Source organism: Symphalangus syndactylus, chromosome 18, assembly GCF_028878055.3.
Source record: "Symphalangus syndactylus isolate Jambi chromosome 18, NHGRI_mSymSyn1-v2.1_pri, whole genome shotgun sequence".
NCBI lineage: Eukaryota > Metazoa > Chordata > Mammalia > Primates > Hylobatidae > Symphalangus > Symphalangus syndactylus.
Window position 1 is genome coordinate 15,873,597 of NC_072440.2, and position 15,478 is coordinate 15,889,074.

The following is a 15,478-nucleotide window of genomic DNA, read 5'->3' on the forward strand; positions in this document are numbered from 1 at the left end:
TTGGGCTTCCCTGTCTGGGCCCCCATGATTATTGACATGTTGGTGACTTGGGCAAGTCTCTTCCCTTCTCTGGGACTCAGCTTTATTCTGCAGAAAGTGGAGTTTTTGGTGGGGTGTGGGTGCAGCTCCTCCCTGGGAATCCTGCAGGCGGCCTGGGGGCAGGGCCCAGCAGAGGAATCTCTACAGCCAGTGCTCCTCATCCAGCTGGGCTGCTTCCTGCTGCTTAGCGCAGTCAGCCCTGCACTGCCCAGTGATCCTTAACTGACGCCTTGCTCTCTGTCATACGGAGGTCCCCCTTGGAAGAAACCATCACAGTGGTGGGCACGGCATGTGGCAGGCAGGGGAGGATCCACAGCTTTTATAAAGAACACTGCAAAGCAGGCTGGAGACTCCATGAGTTGGTCCCTGCCTGTGTGCCCCACCCCACACCAAGGGCTCTGAGGCAGCGCACGCCACACAGGAAGCACAGGGCCAAGGTCTGGGTGCAGGAAGCGCAGGACCACGGTGTGGGTGCAGGAAGCGCAGGGCCGCGGCATGGGTGCAGGAAGCGCAGGACCACGGCGTGGGTGCAGGAAGTGCAGGACCACCGTGTGGGTGCAGGAAGCGCAGGACCACGGCGTGGGTGCAGGAAGCGCAGGACCACCGTGTGGGTGCAGGAAGCGCAGGACCACCGTGTGGGTGCAGGAAGCGCAGGACCACGGCGTGGGTGCAGGAAGCGCAGGACCACCGTGTGGGTGCAGGAAGCGCAGGGCCGCGGCGTGGGTGCAGGAAGCGCAGGACCGCGGTGTGGGTGCAGGAAGCGCAGGACCACGGCGTGGGTGCAGGAAGCGCAGGACCACCGTGTGGGTGCAGGAAGCGCAGGGCCGCGGCGTGGGTGCAGGAAGCGCAGGACCGCGGTGTGGGTGCAGGAAGCGCAGGACCACCGTGTGGGTGCAGGAAGCGCAGGGCCGTGGTGTGGGTGCAGGAAGCGCAGGACCGTGGTGTGGGTGCAGGAAGCGCAGGACCGCGGTGTGGGTATAGGAGTGCTGGCCTCTTGGAGGTCAGGACAGGACTCCCTGCCCATCTTCAGCTTTCAGGTCCCATGGAGAGTTCCTCGATTTACTGAGGCTACTGCCTGTGGCCCTCTTGCCCAGCAGGGCCCCATGTTCTGGATCTGTCCTACAGCTTCCTATACCCCACCCTGTCCCCACTAGCAACCCTAGCGGCCCCTGTCCCAGTTCCTCTGGGCTTTGTTCCAGGGCTTCCCGGCGACCACTTGTTAAGCGGATAAAGTAATGGGCACTGTTGCAGTCCACTGCCAGGTACCACAGAGATCACCTTCTCAGAGGCTGTCACCCCCATGGTCAGGCCTTCAAGGCGTGCCGAAGGCAGGAGGGCTGGGATGGCTTGAGACGTGAGTGCCTCAGGGGCCTTTGCCAGACTTGTCTGCAGGGATCACGATGTCCTCATCACAGCTGCTGGGTGGCAGGAGGGCAGCCCTGTGGGGTGGGGATGGCCCCATGTGTGCGCTTCTCCTGCCCAGCTGTGTGGCTCACCCTATCCCCTGTCTCCACAGTGGGCTACGGCTCCTGGTTTGAGCATGTGCAGGAGTTCTGGGAGCACCGCATGGACTCGAACGTGCTTTTTCTCAAGTATGAAGACATGCATCGGGTGAGTGCTGCCGAAGCAGCTGTCCTTGGGGTGCCCTGGCCCTCGGCCTGGCAGCTCCTGATGCAGGAGCCCTTTACAGTGGGCGTGTGGGAGGAGGAGGAGGAGGAGGGGTCTGAGGAGGGAAAGAGGAGGGGGTGGGATGGTCTGTGGGCTGGAAGGAGGGTTGGGGGTGTGGGGAGCAGCCTGTCAAAGCCTGAGGTGCGGTGGGGCAGCCATGCTGTGCGAGGCTGAGGGACCCAGGACGGCAGGTGTGGGGAGGGGACTGGGGCCTGGCTTATCAGGGGGGCCTTTAGAGTGCTTTATAGTGGTGGTTGATGGGACGTTGAGGAGAGGCCAGTGTCTGCAGTGAGACACGAGGCAGCTGGTAGCTTGGGGAGCCTGGGTCACCACAAAAGAGACTGGGCATTTTCTAGGTGTTGGGAGAAAGCAGGAGCTGGGGGAGGGGTTGAAAAGAACTAATGGGACAAGGTCTTAGTCCAGGCAGAGGCAGGAGGGCTTGGGGCTGGAGCCTGGGCGGAGGGGCTTCTGGTGGTGGGGGCAGGACAGGCAGGAGACACGTGTGGCCTGGCCCATGGGAAAGAGGAGAGAGGATGGGGTGCAGGTGTGGACCGTGAGGTTGCTCCTGCAGGGCAGAGGCCTGAGTGCCAGCTGGAAACCATGTCGATGTAGGGGACAGACAAGGCCAGGCTGTGGGGCTGCTAGTGTCAGTGGCTAACAGATAAGTAGGTTTAGGTTGAGTAGCAGTGGGTGGGAGCTGGGATGGGGAGGAGGTCTGCTGGGAGACAGACAGGAGAGCTGGGTGTGGGGGAGGGTGAGCCAGTGCTGGAGTTGGAGGTCAGAAGCCCAGGGGTAGGAAGGCCGGCCTTGCACTTCCCCCACACCTGCAGGAAGACTCCAGACCTGGCTGTGAACAGAGCCACACGAGGTCCCCTATGGCGCTGGGGTGGGGGCTGTGCCTTGTGGCCCTGGGGCAGGGGTGTGTGCCTTGTGACCCTGGGGCAGGGGTGGGGGAAGGTGTGCCTTGTGGCCCTGGGGTGGGGGTGTGTGCATTGTGGCCCTGGGGCTGGGGTATGTGCATTGTGATCCTGGGGTGCGGTGTGTGCGTTGTGACCCTGGGGTGGGGGTGTGTGCGTTGTGGCCCTGGGGCGGGGGTGTGTGTGTTGTAGCCCTGGGGTGGGGGTGTGTGCACTGTGATCCTGGGGCGGGGGTGTGTGCGTTGCGTTTGCTGCAGTTACTCTTGGGTTCCTTTGTGCTCACACACCGGGGCCTGTGGTCAGCACGGGCCAGGTCGGCCTTCGCAGGAGCGTGGCCTTTCGGGGCTTGCTCGGTGTGCAGGAAGGACCCCGTCTGCAGGTCTGCTGCCAGCTGGTGCATGCTGTCGGTTCCCCAAATGGGTCCTCACCATGGCTCTGTGTTATGGTGAGGAAAGAGCAAGGTCATGTGGCGGCCCAAGGTCACACGCACCATGGAGCCGACTGCTGGGTAAGCCTGTCTGACTCTACGTGGGCCTCCCACCTGTCTGCCTCTTGTCCACACAGCTTGACACAGAGCCACATATAGGGTCCCTGCTCACGCCCAGAGGACGGTGTAGTAGAGATGAAGGTGTGGCCCAAGCAGGTTGGAACCCTGGTCCTGCCGCTGACCTCTGTGAAGCCGTTGGCCGTGGTTTCCTGTGGTGCTGGGGAACAATGCGGGCTCTGGACACTGGCTGCTCAGGCCAAAGTCCTGACCACCCCAAGCCTCTGTAAAGTGGGGAGGTGACAGCACCCCCTGTCACTGTGTGGCTGGGAGGACTGTGTGAGCATCACCTACGTGCAGGCCTGGCACGGGCCCGCCTGGTATGTACCTTTTTGTGGAGGTGTCATGCACAGTGAGGTGTACTTGGCACACATGTGGGGCTTGACAGCCTTTTACCTGTCACATCTGGGCAGCCACCTTCCAGATCCAGAACATTCCAGCTTCTTGCAGTTGATACTGCAAGAAGTTGATACTGCAAGAAGTTGATACTGCAAGCCCAGAGGCCACCGCGCTTTGATCTCCCTCACTGGAGCTTGGTGTTGCCTCTTCGGAACCTGTCGGGTGTGGAACTCTCCTGGGTTTTGCTGTCTGGCTTCTGCGCAGAGCTCTGTTCTTTCCTGTGCTGTGGTGGTGCTCCATTGCAGCATGAATGTGCCACCGCTTCTTCATCCATCCAGTGTCGCCGGGCGTGGAGGCCGTTTTCATTTTGAGGTGGTCATGAATAAAGCCTCCGTGGACGTTCTTGAGTCTTGGTGGACGTCAGTGCTTGTGCTTATTGGGCCCATACCCAGGAGTGGAATTTCTGGGGCCCTGGGTGTGCATTTGTCATCTGGTCACTATTTTGCCACCAATGACATAGCATTGGACATGCACTGCCTAGGGCCAGTGAGGCCCCAACATGAGAAGGTGAATAGGGAAAGTGCTCAGCTGGCCAGCTGCCCACACATCTGGGGGGCAGCTGCCAGGTCAGCAATTTCTTCCTGGAGCTTCAGTTTCCTCAGCAACGACGGACTGAAGTTTTAAGGTCCAAACACACACTTTACTCCAAGCCCTTAAAGGGAAGTTCATCCTTCTCTGCCTTCCAGGCTCCCCAGTGAAAGTGGTCAGATCTGTTGCTTTCAGTCTGTCAGGGTCAAGGCCACCAGCCCTGCCTGGACCTTTAAGAGCTGCCGGGGTCAGTGCTGGGACTTCATTTTCTATCAAAGCCGGTCTGAGTGACTCAGTGGCATCCCTGGGACAGTCAGCGTTTCGCCTTCTAATTGGCATGGGTTTATTCTTTTTTTAGGAACCTCAGTAATGGCTTGTTTTAATGGAGGTCAAGTCACATTTTTAGGAATTAATATTGTTTACATCTTACTTCAGAAAACTAGCCCCAAGTGAGCATGGTTGTCTCCAGGACTGTGGTGTGGGTCTGTGTGTTCCCACCCCAGGGTTGAGAGGGCATGCTTCCTGCCAGAGCGCTCACTGCCTGCGCTCCACTGCACCGCAATTACAGTGGCCCTTTCCCACGAGCCGGGCACTGTGCCAGGCACCCCTGGTATATCCCCACTTCATCCTCATAGTCATCTTGCAGGGTGTTCTTCACCAGTCATGGGGTGCCCTGACTATAACTGTGTGGCCAGCTAGTACCTGCCCATGTGGAGGCACGACGCAGACACGCTGGCTCTGTGCTGTGGTGTGCAGCCTCTTGCTGTGGCCCCGTCGCTAGTTCCATATGGGGAATGTGCGGCTCAGAGAGGTGAAGTGGGCCGTCCCTGCCGGCTGACCTGGGCGCTCTGCCTGATCCCCGCTGTGTTTCATAACCAGCAAATGTCCTGTGGCATGTTTCTGGACGTAGCCTGGCAGAAACGCCCCTTCCTCTGAGATGGACGTCACGCCGCCATGAGCTGCCCCACAAGGATTCTGCAGACCACTCCAGCAGGCTGACTTTAAGCTGGCTGTGTCCTTCTTGTGGCGTCTCTTCTGAGAGCCAGGTTTCTTCACTCTTTCTCCATTGCTACCCTTTTTCTTTGAAGTGGAGTTCTTGGCGGCAGGGCAAGGGAAAGGGAGCTCTGTATTCCTTGGCTCAGTCTCTGATAACTATTCTTCTGACTCTGAGTCAAGCCCCGCGCCTGGGGTGCACCACACCCCTGCCTGTGGGACGCAGTGCGAGGCCAGAATCAGACCTGCAACTGCTGCAGGAGTCAGCGCACTGTGGGGACCCAGGGAGGAGCTGGCACTCACACCAGCTGACGCCCACACCAGCGGTCAGAGAACATTTTCTTGTAAGGTTTCCGAAGTACTGCATTAAAGAAATTAAATCATCTTTTCACTGTAGGACTTTTTAGAGGCTTGAATATGGGAATTTGCTTTACAAACCTTCCAGAGAGGAAACAGCCTCCAGCATTTTCCTAATGGGACCAAGGCACCTCTAGGTGACAGCTCAGGGCTCTGATTGAGAAGACGAGGAACTTCATCTCCTGGGGAGAAAGTGGTAGGGGTGGGGGGCTGGGGAGAATGGCCCCCTCAAGACTGTTAGCCACATCAGTGACATTCCGCTGTCAGGCGTGGTAAAATAATGGGGCAGGGTATGGCAGGCATGGCAGAATCTTGCCTCTGATGAAGCAGGCTTCCTGCCCAGTGCAGGGCCATCTGGAGACCAGAGGGGCCTCCCTGCGCTCCCAAGGGCCAGCCCAGACGCCAGCTGACGGGCAGCAGGAAGGGAAAGAGGAGCCCATTAGGTCTTGCTCCTCAGAAGAACCATGTTCTGAAATAAGTTTTTTACTTCTTGCTCCTGTTAAAAATTAACCACAGCCTCTATTAAGACCTCATATCTGCAACCCAATTCCCTGGAGGACTAGGGTTTGAATTCAAGATCTCCACTTGAGAGCTGAGCACACTTGGGCAATTTCTTAACCTCTTAGTGTTATTTCCAGACAAGGCTAATGCCAGCCTTGTCGTGAGCATTAAGTAAGGAAGGCCGCGTGTAAAAAGTCCTCAGCGTGTGCCCAGCCTGGAGTCGTGTCCAGTAAAAGGCCCCGCCTCTGATGGGCTGCTCTGCTCTCTGCACTTGTCTTCCAGGACCTGGTGACGATGGTGGAGCAGCTGGCCAGATTCCTGGGGGTGTCCTGTGACAAGGCCCAGCTGGAAGCTCTGACGGAGCACTGTCACCAGCTGGTGGACCAGTGCTGCAACGCTGAGGCCCTGCCCGTGGGCCGGGGTACGTGCCCCACCCTGCGTCCCGCCCAGGCACTCCCCACCCCAGCCAGGCTGCTTTCTCTGCCTGCTTAGGGAGCCGGGTCCGGTCCCTGTTGCCCTCCCTGCTCTCCTTTTACAGCAGTCCGTAGCTGGCCATGGCCTGTGCTCTGTCAGCTGGTGCCTGTGGATGGCACAGTGCTCATGGAGTGGCGGGGTGCCCTGCCCGCTGGTGTTTGCATTGCCTCCAAGCAAACAGTGTTTTGACTTGAAAAAGTGCATTTCAGGCTTTGTGGGCGGGATGTTGCTGAGCAGGGGGTCTGCTCAGATGGCCTGAAATCAAACGCCCCACAGAGCAGATCCAGGGACTGGGTTTGGTGCTATGACATGTCAAAGCGCAAAGCATGCTGATGGGTTTCTCAGTCTCTAACTGACTTGTGGGAGAATTAAATGAAGTGGGCGGGAAGTTAGGAGACACCATTTTTCTTCCTTCACTGAGTGGACGCTGACCAAGCATCTTCTGGGTGCAGGCAACACAGGTGAGGCCTAGCCCCACCTCGGGGCGGTGAGCTTAAGCAGACAGTACCAAGCTAAGCCGCTGCACAGAGGGAGGCCGGTTCCTGCTCTTGGCGGCAAGTGACAGTGGGCATGAGGCAGCTGGAGATGGGGACAGTGTTCCTGACAGGAATCCTTCCCAGATCTACCTGGGTTGCTCCCCCTGTCCTTGAGGGCGTGTGGCATTTGGCCTTGATGATGGAGAGCCCAGGCTCTAAAACCCCTGAATCCCAGGGTGCTGGCCTTGGCCGTAGGAGGCCCCCTCTTGGTAAGTATGAACCTTATGGACACTTGGCATGTTGCGCACTTCCTGGGTTGAGAATGTTTGCAGGGAGGGCCCAGAAATGTGGATGGGTCTCTTCAGCAGCAGCCCCCATAAGATGGAGTGGGAGATGCCTGGGGCGGATGAGAGAGATGCTGGGCTTCAGCTCAGCTCTGCTGCTCTCTGGGAACGCAACATAGGTCAGGCCTTGAGCTTCTGCGGCTTTTTGTTCTTCTCTGAAAAGGGGCTGATCATGGCTAAGGGTGGTTCTGAAGGTCAAGTGCAAAGTGCCGTCTCTATAAAGGCAGAGCAGTGGACTCCTCAGGAGGAAGTGAACTGAACCACAGTCCCTCTCGACTTCTTTCTTGGCTGCATTTTCATAAATATTTGTTATTTAACATTTATTTGCTCTTTTTTAGTTTTGCTTTTGCTGTGTTTTGTTATCCTCGGATGTGACCTTCTCCAAAATACCCCTTTTGGTTCATGTGTGTGGCGAAGCAGCGTCGAGAACATACTGTGTGCCCATATGCTCCTTCCCTCGGGTTTGCTTTATCATGGTTTACCTTGGTTTTGCTTTATTTCAGTTCTTTGATTTGTTTTCTTTTAGCACATTGCCTCTTTGCTCGGAAGATCTTCTTGAGTTGGTGAGAATGCAGGGCCGAGTAGCCAGCTGCATTGCTTAGATTTGATTCATGTCACAGCATAAATTGTCTTGATTCCAAATCCTAAACCAGGTGGGTGACTCCTCTGACGAGCTCTCAGCTGTCTCAGCTGAGAAAAATAATCATGGAAAAATAGTTTGGTTGCTCTAGTAGCTTCTAATTTTGTCCCTTAGGTATCATTAAAGAGTTACAAGAATGATTTTTCTTGTTTTTCTCTCCAACACTGATAATTTTTTGTTACCAAAGAGAAAGTCCGTGTTACGTTGGGTATTTTAGCTCAGCATTTGCAGGGTTGCAGTTTGAAAAACCTGAGGTCCTGCCTGGACAAGGACCACTGTTAATAACGGAGCTAGTGAAGGACATTTGCTGGAGACAGAGCTCTGATCTCAGAGATGCTGACAATGGAAAGAATTCTAAACGAGCAGTTCTCTAAAAGCAGGGAGCCAGTACTTGGGTGACGCGCTCACAGCTCCCATAACCAGGAAGTTCGGAATCCCCGCTGCAGACATCTTCATAGTCACCGTTGCTATTGGACTAGACCAACCTAAGATTTTGTATTAACAAAGACAATGGGAGCAACAACTTCTCTTGTCATGTTGAGCTCTCTGTCTTTTGTTTTTCCAAAGCCTTCATAAACCAGCTTAGACCAGTGCCTGCAGTTTAGCCCACAGCTCAGCCCTCCCTTCTGGCTGCCAGGAAGAGGTCTGGGTTTCTGACCAAGCCTGGGCTAGAGCAGCTGGAGGCTGTGCCCAGACTCACTGTTGACTCAGGGAATTCTCACTGCAGTGCATGTTTTGCATCTAGTCTGTAAAGCTAGCTAATGCTGCAACTATTTTATTCACTTTAAATTCCTCCCCAGGGTTTGCCAGGGCAGGCTCCTTGAAATCTGCATCTTTGGCCCAGTCAGGAGGGCTTCCTACTTAGTATAAAATTTTCTGCACTTTGATTTTTGTTTTCTTTTCAAATTCTCCCAAAGCCAATGACGCCTTGGTGGCACTGTTGAGCTGCGAGTGGATACTGGCATGGGAAGGGCCAGGGCTGCCTGCGATGCCCAGAGCAGTGCACTCCCGCGGCAGATCACACTCGCTGCTGGGATGTTTATTAAACACCTGCCACGTGCCAGGTGCCGTTCTAGGTGCTGGGGGGAGTAGAGTCTCCCTGGTGGGCCCCAACGGGGGGTGCAGAATGGCACCAGGAGGTGGTTGTGGCTCACTGTGCCACAGCCTCAGAGGGAAGCTGGCTCAGGTCATGTTCTGCCGCATCCAGTAGTTTCACAAATGTTAGGGGACCACCTGGTCTGTAGCTCAGACGGCCCTTCCTGCCCCCACAGGCCAAGTTCAGAGGGATCCAGGAATAGATCTGGAATGTTCCAGATCCATTTCCAAGGCTTCCTTTAGTTCAGTAGCTAGCCTGACAGCAGGTGGCCCCAGCAGTTCTCTTGTTTGCGTTGCAGGAAGAGTTGGGCTGTGGAAGGACATCTTCACTGTCTCCATGAATGAGAAGTTTGATTTGGTGTATAAACAGAAGATGGGAAAGTGTGACCTCACGTTTGACTTTTATTTATAATAACAGAAACAAGAACCTGCATGCTCACAATACCCAGACACTCTACTAGCCAAAAGTCCTGTATGCATTCATTTATTCCTTGCTGGACAAACTCTGGAAGCAGCGTGTGAAACAGCGGGGGAAGGGAAGAGCGGCATGAGCGGAGGGAGTGTGATGATTCCCAACCAAAAGCAGCTGTCTCGCCTTTAGAACGTGCAGCCTCTCCATGTCTGATTAGTCTCCACATTGCAGTTCCAATGGCCTGGACCATAAGGATAAAGCCTGTAATATATGCAACTAGAATGTCTGCCTTTTCAACCCCGTATCATTTATTGTATTTTATAGAGCTTTTCACTGGAAATCTACATAAATGTCAGTAAACCAAATAAAAGTTCATTTCCAAGGGGAATCAGGAGCGAGCCACACCCGAATGGTAGAAAGATCTCAGGGTTAACTCTTTATTTTTGTAGTTTTATTATCTAAGGCACAGCCATTCTGTTCTTACTTGGTTCTGAGATAATGGAGAGAACAGAGGATGAATTGGGTCTGTTGGGGGGAATCTGGACACTTGTTTATTCTGACGGAGTTCACTTCTTCAGAACCTTCCTGAAATAAAGCAGAAGTCGTTCACTAGGTCTTCAGAATGGACGTCCCTCTGCCAGAGACTTCCAGTGGGCAGCTCCAAAGGCCCAATACAGAGGAGCCCGTGGAGCATGTGCTGAGGGAAGTCTGCCTGGTGGGGCTGGCAGGTGGGAGTCTAACGCAGTCAGGAGCATTTGCATGCAGTGGGTGGAGAGTCGGCCACCAAAGGACCGAGTTGCACTCGGAATTTGAGCTGAATCCCACAGCCTTACTTTGTTTCCTGAAGTGATAGCCTACTAATGCTGGCAAGCAGATGCTTAATAGTAAATTTCTAAAACCCCCGGGTCTTTATCATTCAGTTTGTTCTGTGCACCTGAGGCGCTCAGCCGTGGAAGGACCATTTTGCGAGTGTAGCCCTGTTTCACTCGGATCAGGTTGGCACGGCCGCCTGCGTGTCTGTCCACCTCGTCCCTCCGTGTATCTGAGGGAGTAAAGGTGAGGTCTTTATTGCTTCACTGCCTAATTTTCTCACCCACATTCGCTGAAGCGATGGAGACTCGGGGGCCAGTAGCCAGCCAACCCCGTGGGGACCGGGGTTGTCTGTCATTTATGTGGCTGGGAAGCACCCAAAGTGGTGGTCAGGAGGGTTGCTGCTGTGGAAGGGGTCTCCGTTCTTGGTGCTGTATTTGAAACGGGTGTAGAGAGACGCTTGTGTTTTTGTTTGTAAAGGGGAGAAGCGTGGCCAGGCAGGTGGCACGTGGCATCGCATGGTGGGCTCGGCAGCACCTTGCCTGTGTTTCTGTGAGGGAGGCTGCTTTCTGTGAAATTTCATTTATATTTTTCTATTTTTAGTACTGTATGGATGTTACTGAGCACTACACATGATCCTTCTGTGCTTGCTTGCATCTTTAATAAAGACATGTTCCTGGCGTTGCGTTAAGCGTTTGTGCTTGTGGGGGTAGAGGGGATCCCTGCAGCGGTGCTGTCGGTCACCTGGACAGGCACGGAATGGGAGAGAGTCCTGGGCAGCCCTCGGCCTAGTCCTTTGTTATTTTACACAACAATCCACAGAACATTCCTGAACGACAGAGCCCTCTAAGCATAAGCCAGTGGTTGCCTGGCATTTTGATTTCACAGACCAATTGTGATTCCAGAAAGTATTTTGGGGACCAACATAGCATTGCCATACACACACACACACACACACACACACACATACACACACACACTTCTTGCCAAGCAAGACCCTCAACTCTCAAATGGTAGCCTTCAGGTGCTGCCCCTGCCCGGGCTGGGCACGCCTTGCTGTCCTCCTGGCTCTGACACCAAGTCATTTGGAGTTCACTTGTTTTCCCTCGACCCCCCGCTCTTCATCTGAAAAGGGATCAGCACAGATTCCACGGTTCTCTGACCTGAAGCAGGTAAGTCAATTCCTCTGGTCCAGTGTCACGATTTACACAGTGGTGATCATCATTGTCCTGCTCACGTCAGAGGATGGTTCTAACAACAGTGACGCTCCTTTGTGAGCATAAATAAAATCATAAATAAAATGAGTCTGTGCTGGCCCCGTCCTCCTGCCGGCCAGCCAGGCTCCCGGGGTGGCCAAGCTGCAGTTGCCAGCGGGTGGTGGGGAGGTGCGTGAGCACTGCTAGGTGGGCATCCACAATGTCTCCAGTACTGCGGAGAGACCCCCTCAGGTACAGGCGCCACCATGTGCAGGCCCTGTCCTGGGAGATCTCAGTGGAGATCGGTTTTTACCCACCTCTCTAGGCCGTGGGGCAATGGTGTTTGTGGTGGAAGGAGGGAGCCTCAGGTGTCCAGTGGCTCTGCCTGGCCAGCTCCGTTCTCCCGTAGAGTTTGGCTCCATTCCTGCCCATTGACATCCTCTTCCACTCTTTACTGTACAACGTGCATTTTAAGACAGGGAGGGCCTCTGGGTCAGGTGGCCCAGCATGACCCAGCTGAGGAACAGCCTCTGTGACATCCCTGACAAGGGACATCTTGTCCCCAATAAGCTCACCAGCTCCTGGGACAGTCCCTCCACTCTGAGCCACCCTCTGCAGCCGCCACCCCAGCCAGGGCCCTCGGAATCATCACTTCCCTCACCTGAGCCGCCCAGCCCTGCCTCCTCTGCTGGGCAAGTGCATCCCCCATGCACCCCAGCGATCCCTGCTTTCCTCACCGCCCCACCTCCGTGTTGTGTGGCTGTCTCCCTCGGAGACAGGGACGTCCTGAGAGTGGGGACTGCACCGTCAGGGCTTTCCTACTGTTCATGCTTGGCCTATGGAGGCTGCGTCTTCCCAAACAAGACGCAGCCTGGGCTCCTGTCTCCTCACCCTGGCCCCCCACTTCCTGCCATTGCCCCCACTTCCTTAGTGACATTTCTTTACTGCCAGTGGCTCAGGTCCCGGTCCTTCCTACAAGTGCAGCCTGGCTCGTGGTCTTCCCCATGTCCAGAACATCCTTTCCGAGGTCACTGGCTTTCCAAATCTAGGTGTAGCTGTGTTTCCGGTGCCCTTCCTTCTGCCCTTCTTTCTCTGTCCCAAGCCCAGAAACGTGGTGCCCACAGAGCTACTGAGACCCTTCTTTGGCACTCCCATCTCTCCCTCTCTTCCTGCGTCTCTTGGGCATTTAGGAGCACCTGCTCTGCAAGGCCCTGTGCTTGGTATTCTCCATCTTCTAATGAAGTTCCCTCCATTCCATTCCCTCCAGGCTCTGCTCTTGGCAATCGCCCACATCCTTATGGAAGGAGGCCTGGCAGGGAGCAGAGGACCTGGGCTCCAAAGTCCCGGCTTTGTCCCTGGCTGGCTGCATGACCCAGCCACGTCCCTTGCCTTCTCTCAGCCTGTCTCAATATCTGTCACGTGGCCTTCCAGGTTTCTTCTAGTTGTCAGAGTCTCCAGTTGATGGCTAAGTGGGCTTTCCTGGTGTCCCTGGCAGCACACTGCTTTGCCCGTTTAAACACACACCTCCATAACAAACGGGCAAACAAAAGGGGCGGGGCGGACAGTAAACACCACAGAGATTCCAAGCGGTGGCTTCAGGGAGGCTGCTTAGTGTGAGAAGTACGCATGAGCTGGGTCTGGAAATGGGGCAGGAGTCAGGGAGGGCACACACCAGGTGGGCAGAAACAGAATACGCCCAAATGAGGACAGAACCCTTCCCTGCCGGGAGTCAGGCGCCAGCTCCAGTGCTGCTCTGTCCCTATTTGTGGGACTGCAGGGAAGTTCCCTTTCATGTCATAATGAAGAGGTCACAGACCAGGTGTCCTAAAATTCCACCCAGCAGAAGCATGCTGTGCCTCTTAAGTATGGTCGCAGTGTTCAGCGACTCAGCTCCAGAGAGGAGCTGATGGGTGTGGGAGATGCCGGCTTTTCAGCTGATGACAGGCCCGGCCGGCAGGAGCAGAGAGAGCCCAAGGCAGAAGCACCTGCCACCCAGCGTGGGCCACGGGCACCGTCTCCAAGGCGTGCTGAGCCTTTGCCAAATCCACACATCAAACGACAATTTGATTCTCACACTTGGATCCCCGAATGCTAGCTGGCACTGACTGTCTGAGCTCCAGCCCTTAAATCTGTCTCCTCACCACTGAGAAAGGAGTCTGTGCTCTATTAAAAGCATTTTTTAAAAACCAGAGAATGCTAAATGTGTTTGAAAAATAAAAATCGACCAAAAAATACATTTTATCCCTCTTTAGAGTTGTTATCTTTACATATATTCGTGGTGCTGGGCACCAGCTGGGAATGCAAGTCTGAAGATTGCATGAGCAAGGCCCCCTCTGCAGAAGCAGAGACTGCATCGGAGCCAGCCAGAGACTCTTCCCCAGTCCACGCATCCCTAGACACTGAAGTGAATGGTTGAGGGCCTTTTCCCTGAGTGTTTCCGTCTCTCAGGTTGACCCTTTACAATCCATAGTACATGCAGTTCCCAGATGGGGAAAGAATCTCTCAGATCCAGTTCGTGGCCTGGCACCCATCTCACTGCCAGAGAACCGCGGCTGTCTGTGCCCTCCGTGTCCCAAGTATGCACTTCCCTCTGCCTGGGTTGCCATTCCCCGACTTGACCCAGCTTACACTGATTCAGTGTGATCCAGGCACGATCTACTCCAAGACGCCCTTGGGCACAGTCCAGGCATGATCTACTCCAAGAAGCCCTCTGCCAAGGGTAGGAGCTCAGAGCTCCACTTTTGGTTAATATTACACCTCCCTTAACATATCCCGGATACATGGCCATCTGCCCGGAAAGCTTCTTGAGGCCAGGGCCGTGTCTCTGTCATTTTCCTTGGCATCAGGAACTTAGCACAGAAGCAGTGCTCTGTGAAGCTTGATGGCTGGGAGCATTCCCAGAGTCCGACGGATCCAGCCTTGCCTTGTCACGTCAGCTGTGTCCAGCTGCCTCCACTGGCTATGCACTTGGAAGGCCGTCTCTGGCCTAGCCACACTGCTCACTCTGAGACCTTGACCTGCACTTCTAACGTTCATTTCCTTAACTGCTATGGACCGTTTGGCCCCTTGGAAAGCCTTCCCCATTATCTGTAAGTGCTGCCAATCCATGTCCACCACATGCCTTGGGCTGGTTTAAAAACGCAATCTCCTGGGGGCTGCCATGAATGAATCCCAGCTCACTGCCATCCAGGACACAACTAGGCCTCAGTTTTTACCAAAGACCTTGGGCGGGGGGCGGTCACCAGATCCGGCAGACAGGCTGATTTTCAATGGGTGTGGCTGCCTCCATCCTGCGTCTCTGTCACGCCCGGACTCTGCAGAGGTAGAGAAGGCCAGACCGTTCCTTAGCCCACAGAAGGAGTGACTGGCATATCCTCACTCCCATCATGAGACGAGATGCAGAAATGCATATCTTTTTTCCTTAGAAGTGTGCCAGCAGTTACAGCCTTGAATTCGGAAAGTGTGATGATTCCCCGTGGTGGTATATTGGTTTGCATTTGCTAACTGCTTTCAAGTTTTCTTTCCTGAGTAGATATTTCTAGTCCAAGTAGGCTGTGAGCAGAGTGTGCCTCATTCATCCCTCTGTTCCCATACTGTGCATTCGTTCCTAACAGGTAATCCATAAATGCTTGTTACCTAACTAAAGGCAAATTAAATGCTAAACAGCACTAATGACAAGCTGTTGCAAGATCCCGGCTCTCAGCAAAGAATTACTTGTGGTTGTCAGGGGCCTGCCTGTTGCCCAGGTGTAGGAAACATGAAACTGTTCTTTCCCAACTGCTTCTCTATTCCAGAGGTAGCGCAGTCTTCTAAGATTGCTGCAATATAATGTTTGGGGGGCAGGTTTCATTAAAATTCTTTTTTGAGACAGAGTCCCACTCTGTCACCCAGGCTGGAGTGCAGTGGCGCGATCTCAGCTCTCCTTAACGTCCACCTCCCAGGGTTCAAGCGATTCTCCTGCCTCAGCCTCCTGAGTAGCCGGGATTACAGGCGCCCGCCACCACGCCTGGTTAGTTTTTGTATCTTTAGGAGAGACAGGGTTTCACCATGTTGACCAGGCTGATCTCGAACTCCTGACCTCAGGT

The 15,478-nt window shown here is 54.7% G+C and overlaps 1 protein-coding gene and 1 pseudogene across 1 annotated transcript in view; one reads left to right on the forward strand and one right to left on the reverse strand.

The window, feature by feature from the left end:
• The window catches only part of SULT4A1 (sulfotransferase family 4A member 1), a 37,740-nt gene extending 26,862 nt beyond the window's left edge, over positions 1–10,878 (forward strand). The window contains exons 5-7 of the mRNA XM_055252523.1: positions 1,556–1,650; positions 6,229–6,367; positions 9,275–10,878. Coding sequence (XP_055108498.1) covers positions 1,556–1,650; positions 6,229–6,367; positions 9,275–9,387 — 347 coding nt within the window. The 3' untranslated portion in view covers positions 9,388–10,878. The remainder of the gene's footprint in view (positions 1–1,555; positions 1,651–6,228; positions 6,368–9,274) is intronic.
• Positions 1–15,478, reverse strand: part of LOC134733491 (large ribosomal subunit protein eL33-like) — a 346,767-nt pseudogene that overhangs the window by 129,816 nt on the left and 201,473 nt on the right.